The 21414-nt window shown below is 36.6% G+C and overlaps 1 protein-coding gene across 2 annotated transcripts in view; it reads right to left on the bottom strand.

Moving 5' to 3' along the window:
• ACAP2 (ArfGAP with coiled-coil, ankyrin repeat and PH domains 2) overlaps window positions 1-21414 on the bottom strand; it is a 146305-nt gene that overhangs the window by 8523 nt on the left and 116368 nt on the right. The window contains exons 11-20 of one of the 2 annotated variants that reach the window (XM_059687446.1): window positions 15068-15276; window positions 14664-14733; window positions 12637-12728; window positions 10764-10948; window positions 10257-10361; window positions 9779-9871; window positions 7031-7218; window positions 6509-6618; window positions 4392-4502; window positions 1953-2014 (exon numbers count right to left, since the gene is read on the bottom strand). In XM_059687446.1, the coding sequence (XP_059543429.1) occupies window positions 1953-2014; window positions 4392-4502; window positions 6509-6618; window positions 7031-7218; window positions 9779-9871; window positions 10257-10361; window positions 10764-10948; window positions 12637-12728; window positions 14664-14733; window positions 15068-15276 (1225 nt within the window). The remainder of the gene's footprint in view (window positions 1-1952; window positions 2015-4391; window positions 4503-6508; window positions 6619-7030; window positions 7219-9778; window positions 9872-10256; window positions 10362-10763; window positions 10949-12636; window positions 12729-14663; window positions 14734-15067; window positions 15277-21414) is intronic. The other variant, XM_059687445.1, reaches the window with a different exon arrangement.

Genomic DNA, 21414 nt, shown 5'->3' on the forward strand with positions numbered 1-21414 from the left:
CAAAATTTCATTTTATTCTGCATTTCCAGAATTCTGATCTATTTTTAATCTCTAAACTGAAATTTGAGAGTGGTATAAAAGTTTGTTTTTTTAAAAAGAGTTTGTTTTTCAAATTTGCATTCAAATAAATAGCAAAAATCTATTTTTCTTTGGATGAATGGAAGGTATATACTCATAAACTTATACATAAAACAACAGTGAAAGAGACATGAATGCTCCTAAATGGTGGCGGAAGCCCAAGCAATTCAGGTGAAACTAGAAGTTGCAAGAGCATAGAGGCCCTGTCCTTTCCAGCTTCCCAACTCCAGAGAAAAGTCAACCACTGACCTTCTGACTAACCAGTTGGGTGTAACTTCATCAGCAAACACCTTAAGGAAAGAGCAGCTGACCAAGCGTTTAAGTTTAAAATTTCAGGAAAAAAAAAGTTTAACTTAAAATCTTGAAGATCACTCTTATCTCACAAATATCGGTCATAGCCTTTGAATAATATTTTTTATTTTAAAGTGCTTAAACACAAAGGCCTCAAAGAAATGGCCTAGTAATACCATCACTTAAGTATATGTTACAAAATAACAACATTTAAAATCTCACATTCAAGCTTAAAACAAATGGGTGAAATTCAGAATTAACACTGAGACTTCACCCTTAATCAGCTTTCTGACATCTTGGTATATCATGAATCAGTAGTATTGTTTGATCCATAGGATTAAAGTGGGACACCCTAGATTAGAAGTATCTAGATGTTCTCTATTCTCAAAGTTTTTACTTGTTCCCTGTTAAATTAAACCAAAAATAAGTAGTAAATACAGTCCTCTGAGAAAAGAATGGCCCCATATATCTCTTAATTATATATTAATCTGATTAAAATAAAAGTAAATGGCTGAAGCTAGAACAAAGTACAGAAATTTCAAAATATATTTAAACAAGAATAGATATTACCAAGCTTTTTAAATAACATATTAATATTCATTAAAAAATTAAATATACCGAACAATTTCAATTATTTTAGTCATTAATTCCAAGTTTCTTACTAATATGTATATGAATTTAAAAGATATATTAATAATTCATATACTCAACTTCATAAAATTGCAGATCTAATTATTTGATATTTCATCAAAGAGAGGAATCTGATCACAACATTTCTTCCTTTTCTTAACATCTTGATTCAAGGGTGAAAATTACTCTAAATGAGACTTGAGCTGATACTGAATTAGATTTCTCTAATTATGAATAAGTCTACTTTGCCATCAGGTTCTCAAAATATTGTTCAAAAAAACTTCCATTTATCTAACAGGTATTGTACATTATAAGATAAAATGAGACCTTTCCTCTATACCTTTTAAACTAACTCCACTCCCATTATGTACTTCTTAACCTATTGGTAAATTTTATTTTAAACCTTCAACCCATGTTTATATCAAAGTATAAAACTCCTAAATTCATTTTCAAGGTATTTTCCATTCTGACTTATTATTTGCCAAGCATATGGTGATTTGTTTTTTTCCCTGAACACAATTTATAGAAATTCCCTGAATTAACAAAAAGAAAGCCATTTTGTTATATTCAGTTGACAGAATTTCAAAAAGAAAATGACTATTGTGCTGCTGTAAGTGTATAAAGATACATTATCATTCCATTTACTTCACTGGAATGTATATGGAAGACATCTGTACAGCGGAGAAAGAAGTCAGCAGCCAGAGTTCAATACAGCAAGTAAATGTGTACTCTAATAGGAATAGTTATGGATATTTAAAGGCCCAGGAGTTGACCACCCCCAAGAATTCAATAGGTACAGTACATACTTAACAACTCACAACTTACAAGTTATAAAACTCTATAATATTAAGCTAGTTTGCTAAAGAACTATCAGTCCTCCAATTGTAAACTTATAAATTCTTGAATGCATTTCTTATACTGCATTTCGGTATGGTTATTAGTAGAATATTGACCTGGCTGTCCATAAAGTCCTTCTGACTCCCGCATCTCTTCATTCATTCTTGCTAAACGTAACCTAAAATTAAATAAAAGCATTTTTAGATGAAGTTATACAAGATAAATATTCATAAAGTAATGAATTGTATAAGCAGATAAAACGTGTACTAATGTGATATTTTTCTCTATCAATATTTGCCACTGAAATAAATGGGCTTTTATTCTATCAGACCAGCCAGCAATCCAGATACAAAAATAATTGTATTTCACTTTATACAATTCTCATGAGAGAAGACAATGAAGGCGCATTTCAGCTCTGTTAAAGCAGGATTCTTGCAGCACCTTCAGCAACTTGCTTCCTCCAGACTCCAGAGAATTCCTGGCTTCTATAGCAACCTATCAAACTTTAACCGCCAACTGCTGAAATTAATGCTATAGTATGGAAGCAATAGCCTATCATAAATTCACTCTGGTTCACTATGAGGTGAGTAGTTCCAGTCATATAAACAGTGTCTGTTATTTCTAAATACTGGAAATATATTTTGATATACAAACATTATAATAATGACCACAGGTGACCAAGATTTTCCCAAGGTTACCATACTGGCTATGCACTCTTTTTGGGGATTATTCATCCTGGCAGCAGGAAGACGTGTAGCATTGGATTAAGAAGACAAGAATTTCTTCCCAATTTCTTACTAACGTGAAACAACATTTTAAAACATGCAAATGGTCCTAACCAGTTTGGCTCAGTGGATAGAGCGTCGGCCTGCAGACTGAAAGGTCCCAGGTTCGATTCTGCTCAAGGGCATGTACCTTGGTTGCAGGCACATCCCCAGTAGGAGGTGTGCCGGAGGCAGCTGATCGATGTTTTTCTCTCATCGATGTTTCTAACTCTCTATCCCTCTCCCTTCCTCTCTGTAAAAAATCAATAAAATATATTAAAAAAAAAACCAACAACATGCAAATGTTGCCTTTGGTACCCTTCTCCTACTTTATATTACTCTTCTGTTCTTCAAGCCACCAAATACTCATTGCCTTCCCAGACTTCTAACACTCTCTTCTAACGTGCTCTCTCTGGCAACTACTGCAGCATCTAAAATGGGCTTTTCCTATCTTCAGAGTACCATGAATCCTTACATTTCCATTTTCAACCACTGTGTCAATTAATAATAGCAACATAATTTTCCTTTTAGTATTTGGACTTTTTGAAGAGGACATCTATTTCCAAAAATTTTTAAGTGAAACTAAAGTCCTTACACAAAGTAATATGAGAAAATTTAGTTAACTTGGAAACAGCTATGTTTGGGAAGAGGGGCCTTTACTATAAGAATTGCCTGGGAACCCTGCAAAACCAAGATTTGTTTCTCTATACCACTTCTGTCTTTTCTTTAATAACTTACCTTTCTCTAATTGTAAATCTACAATGATTTAAATTTCCCTACAATAGCCTCTACAGTAACATAACTCCTCCAGTGTGGAAAGGAAGTTGAGTACAGAGAAAATATGCTTTTTAAAAATTTTTTTATTCAGCAGTGACATATGACAAGCCAAGAATTCTCAGTGGGAGCTCAGGAGTTCAAGGCAGTCGTGGGATTTTCTCTTTGTAAGTGACTGAGATTTAGTCATGTGAATGGAACTGTCTCTACTTATATAACAGAGGATCAACCATTCTGGGCTTCATTCAGCCCAGAATAGAATGAAAAAGTGACTTCATATAACATATGCTTGAGATTTCCTACATAATAATGACATGTAAGTGAAAATGCATTTCTAGATTCCAAGTGTAACAATTAACTTTTATCTAATATGAAAATCAAATTAAGACCTCAAAAATCATTCCTTAAAAGATCATATTAAATTGTATTCAAACATTCAAAAACAAGTACTTTTATCTTAAAATAGAGTATTCTTTTAAAAATAAGTACAAACAAATCCTTAAGTATCACTGCCCAAAAGCAATGCAACTGCAAAAGTTACTAACACCAATGTAGATGTCCCCCCTATAAAATCCTGATTCTCAAGGTAGCAGAATAATTGCCTGTTACTGTACCAATCCAATCCCCATCCCAATATATACTAAGAGTTAAAGAATCCATTTTATAGAAATCACTGGTTTTCTGTTTCTATTGGTCATGAAGGATAACAGAGGTGGCTAAGAACATGGGTTTTAAGGCCAGAATTCTTGGTTTCAAATTTCAGCACTACCACTTACTAGTTTTTCAAATTATCTGTGGCTTGATTTCCTTATAAAATGAGGTTAATAATAATAACATCTTCCTCACAGGGTTGTGAAAACCAAGATCACTTAGTAAAGTGCTTAATACATTTATTGTACTTAGAGAAGTATATGGTATATAGTAAATAACTGGCCAAGTTTAAAGTTCATACCTACAAAGGAAACCCCACCCAAGTCCTATAGTGTATGGGAAATAATGAAGTAAAAACACACTTACAAGGTCACTATATCAGCATTGGCTGCTTCCACAGCTATAGTTAACGGGTCTTTCCCTTCTTCATCAGTGGCGTGTTGATTGGCACCTCGTTTTAGGAATAAACAAACCTGCCTTTTTAAGCAAATAGCATTTTTGAGATAAAGTCAATAAGAAAGAAATTAGTATTTACCTTAAAAAATAAAAAGCACTACCTAACTTAAAGAAATAATATTTTGTTTAGTAAATTCTTATTCATTCTACAAATGACTTCCAACACTCTTTTTGAACACTGACTCTAAGAATAAAAATTTACCATAATCAGCATTTTACAAGTCTATTTAACCTGGTACTATATAGTACAGTAGGATTGTAAATTATGGTCCCTACCCTCAAAGAATATCATAAAAAGATGTACACAGATACATACAAAGTTAAAACAAAACTCAATCAATTTGGGAAAGAAGGAAGCCAAGGCAATGTTAACATCTTCTATAAAAATAAAAGCGTAATATGCTAATTAGACCAGACGTCCTTCTGGACAACCTTCTGGACAAAGCTGGGGCTTCGAGGGAAACCTGGGTCCCGGGTGCCAGAGGGAAGCCGGTGCCGGCAGCCGGGGAAAGGAAGTCCTACTCTTCCACAAATTTTGTGCATCGGGCCTCTGGTCATAATATAATACAATAGCAGAGTGGGAAGTAATCCTCCCACTATACTTCACAAATATTGTAACTTGAAGAAATTGATAAAAATGAAAAAAATATGAAATGAATAAATGGAGTCTATGACGTAAAATGGGAAGAAGTATGATTGTTTAAGAAGAAAATACAAAGAATGAAATACAAAGAATTAAATGCTACCATTTCTAAGTATAGAAAAGTTTTTATGATGAAGTTATTGAACTGAATCTCTTTACTGACAGAGGGAACATAAACAAATAATAGAAGATACTATAAACAGAAAAAAGAACAGTTTGCTTGTCAAGGTAATAAGAATTGGATAGGCCCGGCCAGTGTGGCTCAAAATGGTTTAATGTCAACTCATGGTTCGATTCCCAGTCGAGGTACATACCCATCCCCAGTAGGGGTGGGGGTGCAATAGGCAGTGGATCGATGATTCTATCTCATCCTTGATATTTCTCTCTCTCCCCCCCTTTCCCTTCCTCTTTGAAAATCAATAAAAACATTTTTTTAAAAGAATTGGTTATCTTTGAAATGATTAAAGAACAATCACCCATTCACAAACTTTTCAAATAAGGCTAACAATCTGACTTCATTTGTGCACTCTAATAGAAAATATGTTTTCATGGCATTACTGTTTTGTGAGTCTAAATATTGCTCCAGAAGTTGCAATATCAATAGCACAGACTAAAAATTTACCTTAAAATTTGATTTTGGATGCCCTGTGGGAAAACTAAAATGCCCAAAGTTACAAAGTTCCCCCAAAATGTGTTTGTTATGTACATAATGTATATCTACGTGCTTAAATACACACACAGACTTAAAGTTGTCTGACAAAAATCACCATCATTTTACTGTTTTAAATACTGAAATTAATCGATATAGATGACAAATGAATTTCAAAGTAAGTTTTGGAATTTTCTTATCTGAAAAGTAACAGTTTTTTTTTAATTGAGATTTTTTAAATTTCAAATTCCATCATGACAATTTAAGTTACAGGAAAGTGTAATTTTACAAACTCTACCTAATGGCCTTAATCTGAGAAAAAGTTCGTGATCTAGCAAAACACATTACTTTCATTACCAGAATTCTCTTCCATTAAGAAAAAAAAAATTTTGATAGCCCTGGCCTGGTAGCTCAGTTTGTTAGAGCATTGTCCCGATAATCCAAGGTTGCAGGTTCGATCCCTAGTCAGGGCACATACAACAATCAACCAATGAATGTATAAATAAGTGGAACAATAAATAAATCTCAATATCTTTCTCACTCTCTTTCCCTCTCTCTCTCAAAAATCAATTTTAAAATTTTTTAAAGAAAAAAAAAAACTGAGTTTACATAAAGTGATTCTCAGAAATCACTACTAGCTCCTTCTATTTTCCAACCCATCTCTTAAAGCAAAACATTATTTCAAAGTAATTTTTCAAGTAAAACCTATTTAAATATGTAAGCACTACAGCTTACCCGGTGTGCCCCAAGACGGTGGCATGGTGCAGTGGTCCCCGCCCTTGCACATCTCTTTGGTTTACATTAGCACCATTCTGCAGGAGAAACTCGCACGTCACCAAAGAGCCCTTAGAGGAAAGAAGAAAACAATGTACAAAAAACAAAATTTTTCCATTAAAAACAGTGTTTACTTTATTCTAATAGTCTTTTTATTTCATTCTCCTCTAAAGAGAAAATACCCCCCAGCAAAAGCAGAAAAATGATAAATTACATTATTTCTTCCCAAGAACTACTTCTAATAATGATTCAATTTGCAGTTTGCAATCTAGCAAAACACACTTTCATGACCAGAATTCTCTTCCATTAAGGAGAAAACAAATCAAGTTCACACAATCAAAGTGATGCCCAGAATCACTACTAGCTTCTTCGATTTTCCAACCCATCTCTTAAAACAAAAAATAATTCTAAGGCCATGTTTCAAATGAATTGTGCTTTTACATGTTTAACTACTACTGAAAACCTCAAGGTACAAATGCATACCCCTAATACAGCCTGAATAAGTGGTGTTGCTTTGTTTTCCTCTGAATTAGCCCAGTTCACATCTGCACCATGAGCCAAAGCCTCAGCCATTTTAGGAAGATTTTTTTCATATGAAGCCCTATAAAGCTGGAGTCCTGGATTAAGATGTTGAGAGTCAATAAACACAGAAGAATCTTGCCTTTCTCCCTCTGAAAAGCAAACACAAACACATCATTAAAAACTAGATCTTGAGGTAGGAAATAATGGGAAGTTATTATTTCATAGGCACAGCGTTTTAGTTTTGTAAGATGAGTTCTGTGGATGAATAGTAGTGACAGTGATTCATATCAATGTGAATTAACCCTTTTCGGTCCAACTTCGAGGCTGACTCAACAGACCAGGTGCTAGGAGCAAGTCCAACGTTGAGCAATAAGAACATTAAAAAGTTCAACATTCAATCCCATCAATTAATTTGGACCAGACTGTTTGAATTCCAAAAATAACATTGGACTGCAAAGGGTAAGACTTAATGCTGATCAATGACTCTCATCATTGATATTTCTATCTCCCTCTCCTTTCCCCTCTGAAATCAATAAAAATATCTATCTATATATAAAAGGCTAATATGATAACTGTCTGTCCAACTGGTAGCTATGACGCGTACTGACCACCAGGGAGCAGACACTCAATACAGGAACTGCCGTGACACGCACTGGCCATTTACAGAGAAATGGCACAATGAACCTGGCACCCACAAAGCAACACTCGGCTTCCTGCACGTGGGACACAGGCCTCGCCACCACCCCGGAGCAACAGCGCACGAAACTGCAGCCGACGCTGCTGTGACCCCTAGGCGCAAAATGTGGCCCACAGCCCACCCCAGCTTGGATATGGTCGCTGTGGGCGCTGGGTAATGACATCACGTAGCAATGCCCGGCTTCCTCTCCCTTGTGACTAGCCTCCTTGGAGTTTCTTCAGCCCAGGAACGCAACTTGCTTTATAGCCAGGTGCAAATATTTTACACTTTAACCAAATGTCTGTGAAGCGTTTTCCCATGCCTCATCTCATTTGATCCTCACAGAAGTCCTGGAGTAGGTAGACAGGAGACTCGGTGGAATCCTATTTTCTTTTCATTAGCCAGAAAACGGAGATTTATAAAGCTTAGAAACTTGACCCTACTGAAAAGAAGTAAGAAATGGTGGAACTTGAAAATGACTTCAGGTTTTCTCACTGTGCAGAATATAGTCAAACACTGCTGCAGTTAAATATTTTACCCTTTGTTCTCCCTGAATGATCTACAATAATAATCTGCTTCATGTTGACATTTACTGCTGTGTTGCTGACAATTACCTGAAAGAGAAGTTGGGATGCTTCACTGGGCTGGAAAAAGTTTAGCTAAATTAGAAAGCAGGTCTAATTAAGCAAGTTTATTCTATATCTATAAAAGGCTAAGTTGACTCGTGCATGTGTAATACATATAAAGCTCTCGCTGGCACCAATCACAGGCATGTGTTTCAATCTGTCATTGTCAATCATGAATTTGGTTGACACTTCTATTATAGAGAAAGGGCAAATAGCAATATTAAAATATTTCTTCTAATTAATTTTCTTTCAATGTGCATGAATTCATGTACCGGGCCACTAGTATTTTAAAAAAGACTTAATGCCACTGAACTGTACACTTTAATATGTTTAAGATAAATTTTACATTATGTATAATTTGCCACAATTGTTTAAATGAACTCTTAACTGTATCACAATGTGAAAGTTGTGGCATAAGAAATGACTAATTTAACAAAATGAGCTGATTTCACAAAGATATTTTATTTCCAATAGACTAATCATTCCCCAGTCAACCTGTCTTATAAACATATCAATTAATATGTCAGCCTTTTGTGTTCTTGCCAGCATCCAATAAGTAGGTTAATTACTCTGTATTAGATTAATATTAGGTATATTCCTGTAAGCCTGGACTTAAACACGCAAAAGAGGCGGTAAGAATCCCTAAAGAATTTTACTACCAGATAACACCTTACTTTACTCCTAGGATAATCCAATACCATCACAATTTGCAGCATAAGCAATTCACATAATGTGAAGAACATTTACTACCCTGAGTACTCTGCAATACCCAAATCACTAAATATGAAGGAGGGACTATCGGAGTAAAGTACAGGTCAGTAAAGCACAAGAAATCTAAAGGGAGGGAGTTGCTGGTATCTTCCTCCTGATAAGAAAAAAATGCCACGAAGAAAGAAAAGAGTAATAAGACATACAGTCCATGTGAATTAAAAGTTATCCTTAGCTAGCCCTGAATGGTAGCTCAGTTGGTTAGAGTGTTGTCCCAATATGCCAAGGTTGTGAGTTTGATCCCGGTGAGGGCACATATAAGAATCAACCAATGAATGCATGAATAAGTGGAGCAACAACCAAAAAAATGTCTCTATGTCTGTCTCTCTCTCTCTCTCTCTCTCTCTCTCTCTCTCTCTCTCTCCCTTCCTTCCTCAAATTAATCAATAAAAAATTTTAAGAAAAGGCACTTCTAAGACAAGGCACTTATAGCATATATCACGAAGTTCAGAAGAATGTACAGCTAGGAGATAACTTTCAAATATAAAAAGAAATAGCTGCTTTTCATTTGATTGTATTACTCCTTCTTCCAAAAAACTAACCACTTCCTTTAGAAACTATTTAATCAAGACTGGGCATTTAACACACATATTTTTCAGCAAATAATACCAATTAACACTGAATTTCACCAAAACTCACCAGGCTCATATAAACTATTGGCTGACACTGTAGAGGGTAAAGATTCTCTTCCATCATCAGAGCTCTGCTGGATTCCACTGTCATTACTTTTGACTGTTTTAAAGAAAAATCAGCTAGTGGTTAAAAAAAATGCCTTTAAGAAAACAACCTCCCACAAACAACGAAATTTTAAAATGAACTCTGATACATCAATGGGAACTCAGCCGTCACCAGTAGAATACATTTAATACAATTTTAATCCTTTTGAGCACTTAGCTTATCAAAATATGAATCAAGCACAAAAACTGAAAATAAACTTATTTTCAGAGTTGTAACACATCTCATTAGCCCATAATATGTAAGGGGTAGTAAAAAGAATTTATTGTATGACTGTAAGTAATGTGTAATTCTGAGACAATGGGTAACATCTAGAGAAATGGCCACACCGCACAATGACCACTGGCACAGACTTGGAATGCTCCACAAGAGTAGTACTTACTACTACGTAGTTTTGAAGAAGTATCAAAGTAGGAGAAGAGTGAATCTAGCTCATCAGGACAGAACAGAGACTCCCGCCTGGCCTCGTCGCTATTTACAGCAACCACTGGGGACATGCAAGTTAGCAAAGCACAAAGCAGGCCATAAGAAGGGAAAAGGGCAGGAAAAAAACGTTATTGGGAAAAATTTAGGAGGGAAAAATAGGAAGGATGTTAGGTGGTTAATCAGATATTTAGGGCTTTCTGCCATGATAGATTTATAATTCCCATCTCCCCTTGCACTTTAAGTAGTTTTATTCCTTAGAATATACACATTACCTAGAAATCGAATTACCAAGACCTATTTAAATTTAATAGTTTTAAAGACATAGAAATCCAATTTTTCCTTAGAATATGTAGAAGAAAACAGGTTTTTAGCACTTAAAAATCTACAATGGCTATTAATTCAGAGATTAAGAAAGTGACATCAGTGTATAAAAATATTTACATACGCAAGTAAGTTGTAATACCTGAACTTTGGGGAGATGCTCTAACTTGGTCACCTGGCCCAAATTTAGGAATGCTTAGCCTCTTTTCTTCACAACTTTTGGAGATCATCTTTTTTTCCTGCTCAGGAGGTGATGATGATATAGCACATTTATCCACAAATTTCCTCTCCACATATTTTGCTTTGATATATGCCTCTTTCTCCTGTCTGGTAAACATAAAAATGTCATGATGTTCTGACTGGTCTCTGAGCATGACTAACACTGAAAAGCAGCCATTATACATTGACTAATTCAAAGAAAGTCAGTAAATGTAATACTAGTTAAAACAGAATTTATGACATTATGCCAAATTTTTCTTCCAAATATTTAATGAGCTATGATTTCATGTTCAAATCAAATACAAATAACAAACTAACTTAAAAATCAAATATTAACATGGCATTCTTTTTCTCTTAATTTCTGTACTCATTCATTTCTATACATAGTCCTTTGTGCTTTAATTTCGTTTTTACGCCAATAATGTCACATACTGAACTATCACTATTGATAGTCATAATTTTTCATAAGACAACTACTTTAAAACACAACATTTCTAAGTTACAGGGGAAAAGATACCACATTTTAAACTTTTGATTTCTCATCAATAAAAGCATAATATGCTAATTAGATTGGAGGGAAGCCCGGGTCCTGGGTGCCTGTGGGTGGCCAGAGGGAAGCCAGCCTGGATCCTGAGTGCCTGTGGGCAGCCAGAGGGAAGCTAGTCCGGGTCTCGGGTTCCACGGACTGCAGCCGGGGGGAAGGAAGGCTTACTCTTACACGAAAATTGTGCATCGGGCCTCTAGTAGGATTATAAATGCCAAGCCTGTTCTATACCTTTTCTTGTATATTTTTCAAATGCTTAGGTCTTTGGCTAAAACAGAATATTTCAAGGTCTAAAGTAACTCAAAAAAGCAGGAGGCAGCTGATTGATGTGTCTCTCTTATCTGTGTTCCTAACTCTGTCCCTCTCCCTTCCTCTCTGTAAAAAATCAATAAAATATATTTAATAAAAAAAACAGTATTGGTTATACATAAGAATTTAGTCAAATGTAAAACCCCAACATAGGGTTATGACAAATAAAATTTTAATGCTAAAAGTAATCATAGACTAAAAACAACATCAAAAAACAAAACAAGGCTCTAGCCAGTTTGGCTCAGTGGATACAGCATCAGCCTGCTGAATGAAGGGTCCTGGGTTCGATTCTGGTCAAGGGCACATGCCTGGGTTGCAGACTCAATCCCCAGTAGGGGGCATACAGGAGGTAGCCGATCAATGGTACTCTTTCATTACTGATGTTTCTCTCTCTCTCCCTCTCCCTTCCTCTCTAAAAATCAATAAAAATAAACAAGTTATGTATCTTGAAGGCACTCTTAGCCACTTTATTAAATGAGCCTCCATATACAGAAATGGAAGTATAATTTCAAACACAGCAATTAAGTACTTTCCATTACCTTGCCACCTTTAATTCTACACCATAACGCTATGTATAAAGCACGTGATTAACAAATGTTTGCTTAAGTCTCACTATGTAAAATTATTCATTGTACATAGTAGAAACTTAATCCTTAGATACATTAATGAACAGATTATCTCTTTTTAAATGGAACTTTGGTCTACTTTAACTGCCAAGAGTTTTTACATTCCTATGTAGAACTTTAATTTTTAAGATTCTTATCTGGAGACTATAATTGATTGATCAGTAAAAAAAAATTAGCAACGGGTTAACAAAAGCAGTAATGATCTCTTCTAAACAGTCTGTTACAGTATTACATATCAATTGTGGTGAAATAAAATCATAGCTATATTTCTGATTAGGGAAAAAAAAGATAACACATTAAGACAACTGAAATAGTACCTTTGTCCTGGTTGTGGTTTCTTTATTCCCATTTTTTCTACTTTAGCCTCATAAACTCGATTTATAACATCATTGCCCAACTCACACATAAGCTGTTTGGCAGAAAAACAAAAAAAAAAATAAGCTAGAAATTCCTAAAATATTATAAAAGTCATTAAAGCAAGTACAGCCAGTAAATTCCTTTTGCATATTCTGCAACTGCTCATCCCACAAAGAAGTTTACTGCTAAAGCAAAATGAAACAAGAGCTGAGAGCAATATCACCATTTGCCATTCTTCAGCAAAATACCTCTCCTAGAGAATTACCACTCCTACAAGAAAGGGTTTCTCCTCTCCCATCTTCTACTAGTTTTCTATTCCACCATGGCTAGCACAATCCTGTATATTATTCACAATGTCTGGCCAATTAAATGAAAAAAGAAGTCTAAGGCCAGACAGGAAAAGTTTTAAATAACTCAGAACTGAAGTAAACTATTTTCTTCTTATACTTCATATAAAATTTTTCAAAATATTTTGTTTAAAAGCTTGTCTTGTTTTTTTTAATGCATCACAGTTGTGTTTCAAACAAATTTTCTAAATTGAATCCATTGAGATCGTATCTATACAGAAAGTTGATGCAGAAATTAGATTTCTTCCCCTCTTCCCCCACTTTCTTCACCTCTGAATTAATAACAATTAATAAAATCTATGTAAACAGGGTTCTACCTTAGGAGTCAATTTATCACTTTCATTTAGAGGTTTATACCATAATTCCACAAATAAAGGGTGTCCCAAAATTCACGCAATAAGTAATTTTGATAGAAAACACAGGTTTATAATTAAAAATTGTAAATTTTTTATTGATTCATAAAGCATACAGCATAGGGTTATGTATGGAATAGCATATCGGGTAAATGGCCTCCACGGCTTTGCTGGCACATACGCACTCTTTTGTTAATCCCTGAGCAGCCGCATTTTCGAAGAAGAATGGTCTGATGATGCCTCCAGCCCAAAATCCGCACCAAACAGTGACACGCTGTGGGTGCATTTGATTCTCAACAATCACTCGTGGATTTTCTGAACCCCAAATGCGACAATTTTGTCGATTAACCAAGCCATCAAGATGAAAATGAGCCTCATCGAAATTTAGCCACATTTATGCAAAACAGTCATGGAAAATTTCAACAAAAGAGTGCGTATGTGCCACCAAAGCCGTGGAGGCCATTTACCCGATATGCTATTCCATACATAACCCTATACTGTATACTTTATGAATCAATAAAAAGTTTATAATTTTTAATTATAAACCTGTGTTTTCTATCAAAATTACTTCTTGCGTGAATTTTGGGACACCCTTTATTTTACTTTACATAGCTGAGAGGATTACCAATTTATTTACAGATTGAAATAAAAGCACAAGCACATTAAGAAGACAATTTTCAGACAAAATAAATGAAAAGTATACTACAACCTTTAAACTAAATGGGTGGAATTAAAAGGAGTATAGTATTAACTTATGAGTTTTGTAAGTCATATCAGAAACCCAGATGTGATCTAAAATTATTTGACATTTTCATAGATATGAATCCTCACACATGGAAAAAGGATGCCTTGGTTTGATGGCTACTACCCTGACAAATGTAAATTTGCAAATAGTCCTATGCTAAACCCAATGGAAACAACATTATATGCCAATTCATAATGGAGCTTACTATAGCAATATGTCTCATATTTTTATCGAGAATTTACATTAATTATAAAATATTAAAATTAAGGCACAGGGCCTATGATATTTTTTGAGAAAGCATAAAAATGTAGGAATGCTGGTTTCCTTAGAAAGTGAACTGACTTGGAGTTAAGAGTGCTACATAAACTTCGCAATTTTCAAAACCCATGATGAAAATACCAGATTCATCAAAATAGCCACAGAAATGTTCCAAAACAACACAGTTCACTGTTAGCATTGAGAAACTCATACATTTGTAAACCAAGATTCTAAATTCCTTTTATGTGGAAATATGAAACATTTTAAAGCAAGTATTTTTTTACCTTTAAAAGTTCAGGCTCCCATGTGTCTAAAGTTAAAGAACGTACTTTTGAAAAATGAACTCCAAGACTCCTAAGTGGGAAAAGACTTTGTTAATATACGAAACTATCAACCTTGATTTGCTTTTTATGCAAATTACTTTTCTCTTACAATGTGACAGTCTCTAATAAAGCCCTCAACACACATATAAATAGGAATACACCTTCTGATTTAATACAATGAATGGTAAACCAAAGTCCTCAAAAGCTCTTCACAAGCCAGAATTGTATCCACTTTACAGTGGTAAAAAGATATAAACTAGCAGTCAAATTAGGCAAGTGGAAAAGGCCCTCTAACTAATGGGACATGATAATTTACATGTATGTTTATCCAAAAGAAGTCTCTCACCCTGGGCAGGCCTACTCACCGGTGAATTCCAGAACACTCGATACACAGGGTGATGCCCAGGTTGATGCTGGCCCACCGTGGGTCTGCCAGGCCACAGTCACAGCAGCTGGCATTGCCAGGGATACACTGGACTCGCTGCAGTGCACTTTCCCCTTTCAATAATTTATCTTTTGACTCATTTCCAGAATCCAGGCTTCCTGTGGATGGAGATGATTTCTTATCCAGCTTCTAAAAAATTAAAAATTATTTGTTTTTGTCTTCGTTTTAAAAAAGATTGTAATACCATGTTGCATACTATAGGCTCCAAACAAAAGTTTCTGGTCAATAAATTGAAGCCTATTATGGACCTAAACCAGGCACTGGTAGAAGCATTAGAGATTTAAGAATGGAACGACAGCCCTGGCCAGTGTGGCTCAGTTGGTTGGAGCATCATCTTATACCACATTGTATGCGGGAAACGTATTTATACGTTTTACGTATACTGGTAGTAGAGCGCGGGACATGTATTAATACGTTTTTTATAGACTAGCGGTAGAATGCGGGTAACGTATAAATACGTTTATTTTTATACTTTTTATTGCTCTAAAGGGATGCTAACATGCAGATATACGAATTCCAAAGGACAAAATTTGGGTCTCTAACACATACAATGGTGAATTATGTATGTACTTCCAGGTATAACGGTAATCAATCTATTCAACTGCAAAAATGGCCCGTGCCACCTGTTAGCACGCGATAAAAACTACCCGCAAACAATGTGATACATCAGAAGGTGGCAGGTTCAATTCCTTGTCAGAGCACATACCAGGTTGCCAGCTCAATCCAGTCAGTGTCCCTTCCTCCCTCTCTAAAATACATTTATTTTAAATGGAAAGATATATGTTCCTCTATCAATTGGCTTTTGGTCTTGTGGGGAAAAATATATACACACTTTGAATAATTATAAAGGCAGTGTTTATTAAAATACATTTCATTTTCAAAATTGAGCTAACAGCTGTTAAAGTATGTATACATTTTTGGGGGATATCCTGTATAAACATTGAAAACATATGTATATATATTTATATATGTATATATAATATTTATGTAAATATATAAACTGGTACAATGAAAATATAATATACAAGAATATGTATTTACATATAATATTTATACAAATATATACATGTATAAACTGATACAATGAACATATGTACAAAATATGAGGTCAAAGAGAAAGGAGAACACTAAATGTGTAAAATGATAAAACAGAGGGACTAAACATGAAACTATTAAGACTCAAGAAAAAAATAAATATTATTTTATACAAGGTTTTTCCAAGGTATTCAATGAACTGCAAGCAAGTTGTTTAAACTACTTCAGTGAATAACAGAGCATGGCCTTTTACTAAAGAACAGATCAGTTATATAATTATAATTACAGTGAATCAACAATAGAATACACAGTATCTAAAAATGTCATGGGCTATTAAAAAAAGCAAAAGGTGATAGATGAGTAAAAGGCTAATTTCTTAAGTTTATAGCAAAGTCTACACCAATAATAGAAACATGTAGTTTGGGGGTCCTAAGCAATTAAACATACGGACTAAAAAGTATTTGAGTTTAAAAACATTTCAACAAGCTAGTATTTTAGTAAAGAATTATTAGAAATATAATTTGGCCCTTGTTTTGCCCTTGTGAAAACTCAATTCAATAGCCATTAGTTGGGGCCAAGCAAAAAAAAATAGTTGGAGTATTGTCCATAGAGAACTGAGCTGGGTGGGGAGGATATCTTTAAATGTTGGATCCCAAACAGGATAAGGAAGGTATCTGCATAAGGAGGGAGCCCAGCAAGGGAAGAAAGAGCTAGAGGAAGGGGAGAAGTGTGAAGAAGGAGTGCCACACTGTAATGTGTCACAGCCAGAGTGGGGTGAGGGGGCAGGTGGCAGCAGAGAAAGGACATTGCTTACATATAGGGGAAATTGATCATGTAAACAAAAATGTTGAAATTAATGGGAGCTAATTTCTCACTACTGAGAAAGAAGTTATTCATAAGAAAGGGAAAGAATTAGAACAAATCTCATTGTATTAGATTGGAACTGGAGATACCAACAGGCACAATATTGGTTTTCAATATAAATAGATATATTAAGAAATATAGATTTACTTGTTTATTTATTTATCTTGGTTTCTAAAAACCATTCTCCATCAAAAGGAACTAGGTCTCTAGTTCTTTAAGGAAACTTAATTTCAGAGCTGGTGCAGAGAAAGGACAAGATGAACCTGAAACATCTCATCATGCTAGGAAGTTTGGAAGAACTCAAAGATTGATGGGACTATGTCAAAAGGATACAGAGGCCAGGGCTCTATTGGCCAAACTTGAGTCAATTTGTGCAATAAAACAATTGATGATGGTAATGGATTTTAACACATTGAATAAAATCGTAGCCTATGCTGACATAATAAAAATAATTCAGCCCAGCCGGCTTGGCTCAGTGGTTGAGCTTAGACCTATGAACTGAGAGATCACAGTTCCATTCCCAGTCAGGGACATATGCCTGGGTTGCAGGCTCGATCCCCAGTGTGGGGCATGCAAGAAGCAGCCAATCAATGATTCTCTCTCATCACTGATGTTTCTCTCTTCCTCTCCCTTCCTCTCTGAAATCAATAAAAATATATTTTTTTAAAAAAAATTCAAAGCTTGATAAGGAACAGAATATTTACATAATCTCCAAATACCACAAAATACTATTAAGAAAACTTTGCAGTAAAGAAGTCTAACAGACACCACCTTAATCAAATTACCCCAGTTAATATCACCAATAATGAGACAAATCAAAATCAAATGCCACCTGAGAAGACACAGTGAGAAGAACACAGCATCAACTATATAATACTAGAGGCTTGGTGCACCAGTAGTGTTCCTAGGCCTGGCTGGTGATCAGGGCCGATCTGTGGGGGGACCAGTGGCCCCTCTCCCCGGCTTGCACCGCCTTGGCCAGCCTGGCGCCATCCGCTCGGCAGCCCCACCCCCTGCCACAACTACTGGTCACCTTCCTCTGCGGGGCAACCAGCAGGGCGATCGGGGGGTCCCTGCTGGAACCTGCCTTGGCTGGCCTGTGGCCTGAGGGCTGGGGGCAGCTCCTGCATTGAGCATCTGCCCCTTGGTGGTCAGTGCGTGTCACAGCAAACGGTCATTCCGCTGGTCATTCTGCTGTCCAGTCGATTTGCATATTAGGCTTTTATTATATAGGACTAGAGGCCCAATGCATGAATTTAGTGCAAGGGGCTCAGCCCTCGCAGCTGCAGCAGCCTGCCTCAGCCCTTGCAGCCTTGGCTTTGTCCAGAAGGTCATCCAGAAGGACGTTCGGCTGTCTGGTCTAATTAGCATATTACACTGTTATTATTATAGACTAGAGGCTCAGTGCACGAAATTCGTGTAGGGGCGGGGGGGGCGGGTCCTCAACCCGGCCTTCACACCCTCTCCAATCTGGGATCCCTCTCACAGTCTGGAACCACTGGCTCCTAACTGCTCACCTGCCTGCCTGCCTGGTGCCCCTAACTGCTCCTCTGCCAGCCTGATGGCTCTAACTGCTCTCCCCTCCTGGCCTGATCGCCCTAACTGCCTAACTGCTCTCCCCTGCCAGCCTGATCCCCCTAACTGCTCTCCCCTCCTGGCCTGATAGCCCTAACTGCCTAACTGTTCTCCCTTGCTGGCTTGATCCCCCTAACTTCCCTCCCCTAACAGCCTGATTGCCCTAACTGCCTAACTGCTCTACCCTGCTGGCCTGATCCCAACTGCCTATCTGCTCTCCCCTCCTGGCCTGATCACCCTAACTGCCTATCTGCTCTCCCCTCCTGGCCTGATCACCCTAACTGCCTATCTGCTCTCCCCTCCTAGCCTGATCACCCTAACTGCCTATCTGCTCTCCCCTCCTAGCCTGATCACCCTAGCTGCCTATCTGCTCTCCCCTCCTAGCCTGATCACCCTAGCTGCCTATCTGCTCTCCCCTCCTAGCCTGATTCCCCTAACTGCCTATCTGCTCTCCCCTCCTGGCCTGATCACCCTAACTGCCTATCTGCTCTCCCCTCCTGGCCTGATCACCCTAACTGCCTATCTGCTCTCCCCTCCTGGCCTGATCACCCTAACTGCCTATCTGCTCTCCCTTCCTCTCCAAGCCCTTTGGACCCCCAGTGAAGGCGTGCTGAAAGCTCTCTGCCACGGCCTCAGCCCCATTGATCGGTTGTTATGGGATGGCATCCGGGCCAATTTGCATATTCCTCTATTATTAGTATAGATTCCTGCCAAAGATGCATAGCCTTGTGAGTAAACATCAGACATACCCATACTAAGGGACATTCTACAAAATTAACTAGCCTATAGTCTTCAAAACTATCAAGGTCAAGAAGGTCAAAGAAAGATTCAGGAACTTTTCCTGACTAACAGAAACCAAAGAATCATGACAACTAAATAATACCTGTGCTTCTGTATTGGATTGTTTTGCCATAAAGAACATTACTGGGACAACTGTTAAAACTTAAAGCTATGTGGGAATCAAATGGTAGTAATTTACCAATGCTCATTTCTTGATTTTGATGGCTATCCCATGATTATATAGGAGGATATCCTAGGCTGTGGGAAATACTAAAGAAATAGTGAGTAATGGAGCATCATGTTAGCAACTTACTCTGAAACCATTCAGGGGGAAAGTACTACACTTGGAACTTCTCTGTAAATTTGAGATTATTTCAACATTTTAAAAGAAGAGATACAATCTTTTACTAGAACATGTTTGATAATGTGGACTCATAAGCAATTATCATATGGGGAAAGAATCTCCATATAATGCAGAAATCATTTGGTTTATTAGCAATTTCCCTCTATAAGCTAATGCTTTTGCGCCAAATTAGAGAAGTTGAAAGCAAAGTACACTAACACATCAGAACTTGGACTAGTCATTTCAAGAAACACAGGACTCCCATGACACCCATCCCCCATTCTTGTTCTTGGCTCATTTTGGCCACATACTCTGATTTGAAAGTGTTTACTGCATTATGTATTTTGCCTCTGTCACCATAAATGAGTAACCTCAATTCTTCTGTACCCTCCCATTAAGCTATCTTTACCAATTTTTATTTTATTTTTTAAAACAGGTTTTACAGAAAGAGGAAGGGAGAGTGGGAGATAGAGACATATTTATGTGAGAGCGAAACATCAATCAACTGCCTTCTCCTTGCCTCCCTACCAGGAATTGAGCCCGAAACCCGGGCCATCAAACTGGCAACCTTTCGGTGCATAGGACAACACCCAACCAATTGATCCACGCTGGCCAGGGCTAGCATCACCAACTTTTAAAGTTAGGTCCTATCTATACTCTAGTATTCATTTATTATGAATTTAACTGTTCTAGTATTTCTACTAAGATTCTAAAGCTCCTGAAAGGATTCTAGTTACAAACTTACACAGGTTTTTAGGTCAGCCTTATCCCTATTTGTCCCATAATCCCTATTATTCTAGTGTATTATTTTGCATAACCCAGTTATTTCAAGCAATGCCACCAGCTTCTTCAAAATGATCTGGATGCACACCTAACTTTATTTTCTCTCAAAACTGCTAAAAACTAGAGAATTTTTAAAAAGTCATTACCCAGGTCCCTTATTGGACAAAGATGTGATCATTTTGATAATCAAAAAGAATAATTATTACCCTAGCCAGTTTGGCTCAGTTAGAGCGTCAGCCCGAGGACCAAAGGGTCACAGGTTTGATTCCTGGTCAAGGGCACATACCATGGTTGCAGGCTCAAGCCAGTTCAGGGTAGGTGTGGGAGGCAATCAATCAAAGTGTTTCTCTGACATTGACGTCTCTCTCTCTCTCTCACGCCCCCCCCCCCACACACACACATCCCTTACAACCTCTCTGAAAATCAATAGAAGAATATCTTCCAGTAAGGATAAACAAAAAAAAAGAGTAATTATTGTGATTAACTGGAACCCAACTTATTTGCAAAAATTCGTGAGTTGCTAAATTATACCCCAAAAACTAAATATCTGTTCCCACTTAAGGTAGTTAATAAATTAACCAAATGTGGTAATTAAAAGCAAAAAATTAGAATTAAACATTTATTACAGAAACTAAACAGCTCCAGATGACGAGGAAAGCTGTATTTCACATAAGAATACAAGTTAATAAATGTAGATGGGATGACAGAATTAGAAAATCATTTTTCAATTTCTAATGAAATAGCAACTCAGCTGTAAAACCATTTGATAAATAGTTGATGGGGGAGATTTTATGAGGGTGAAAGTAACAGGAAGTAGATGTGTTATACAAAATAACAAAACAGAATGGAAACAAGGGAGGAAATGGAGGAATCACATTGTCACTTCT

The sequence above is a fragment of the Myotis daubentonii genome, chromosome 3 (assembly GCF_963259705.1).
Source record: "Myotis daubentonii chromosome 3, mMyoDau2.1, whole genome shotgun sequence".
In the NCBI taxonomy this organism is placed as follows: Eukaryota; Metazoa; Chordata; class Mammalia; order Chiroptera; family Vespertilionidae; genus Myotis; species Myotis daubentonii.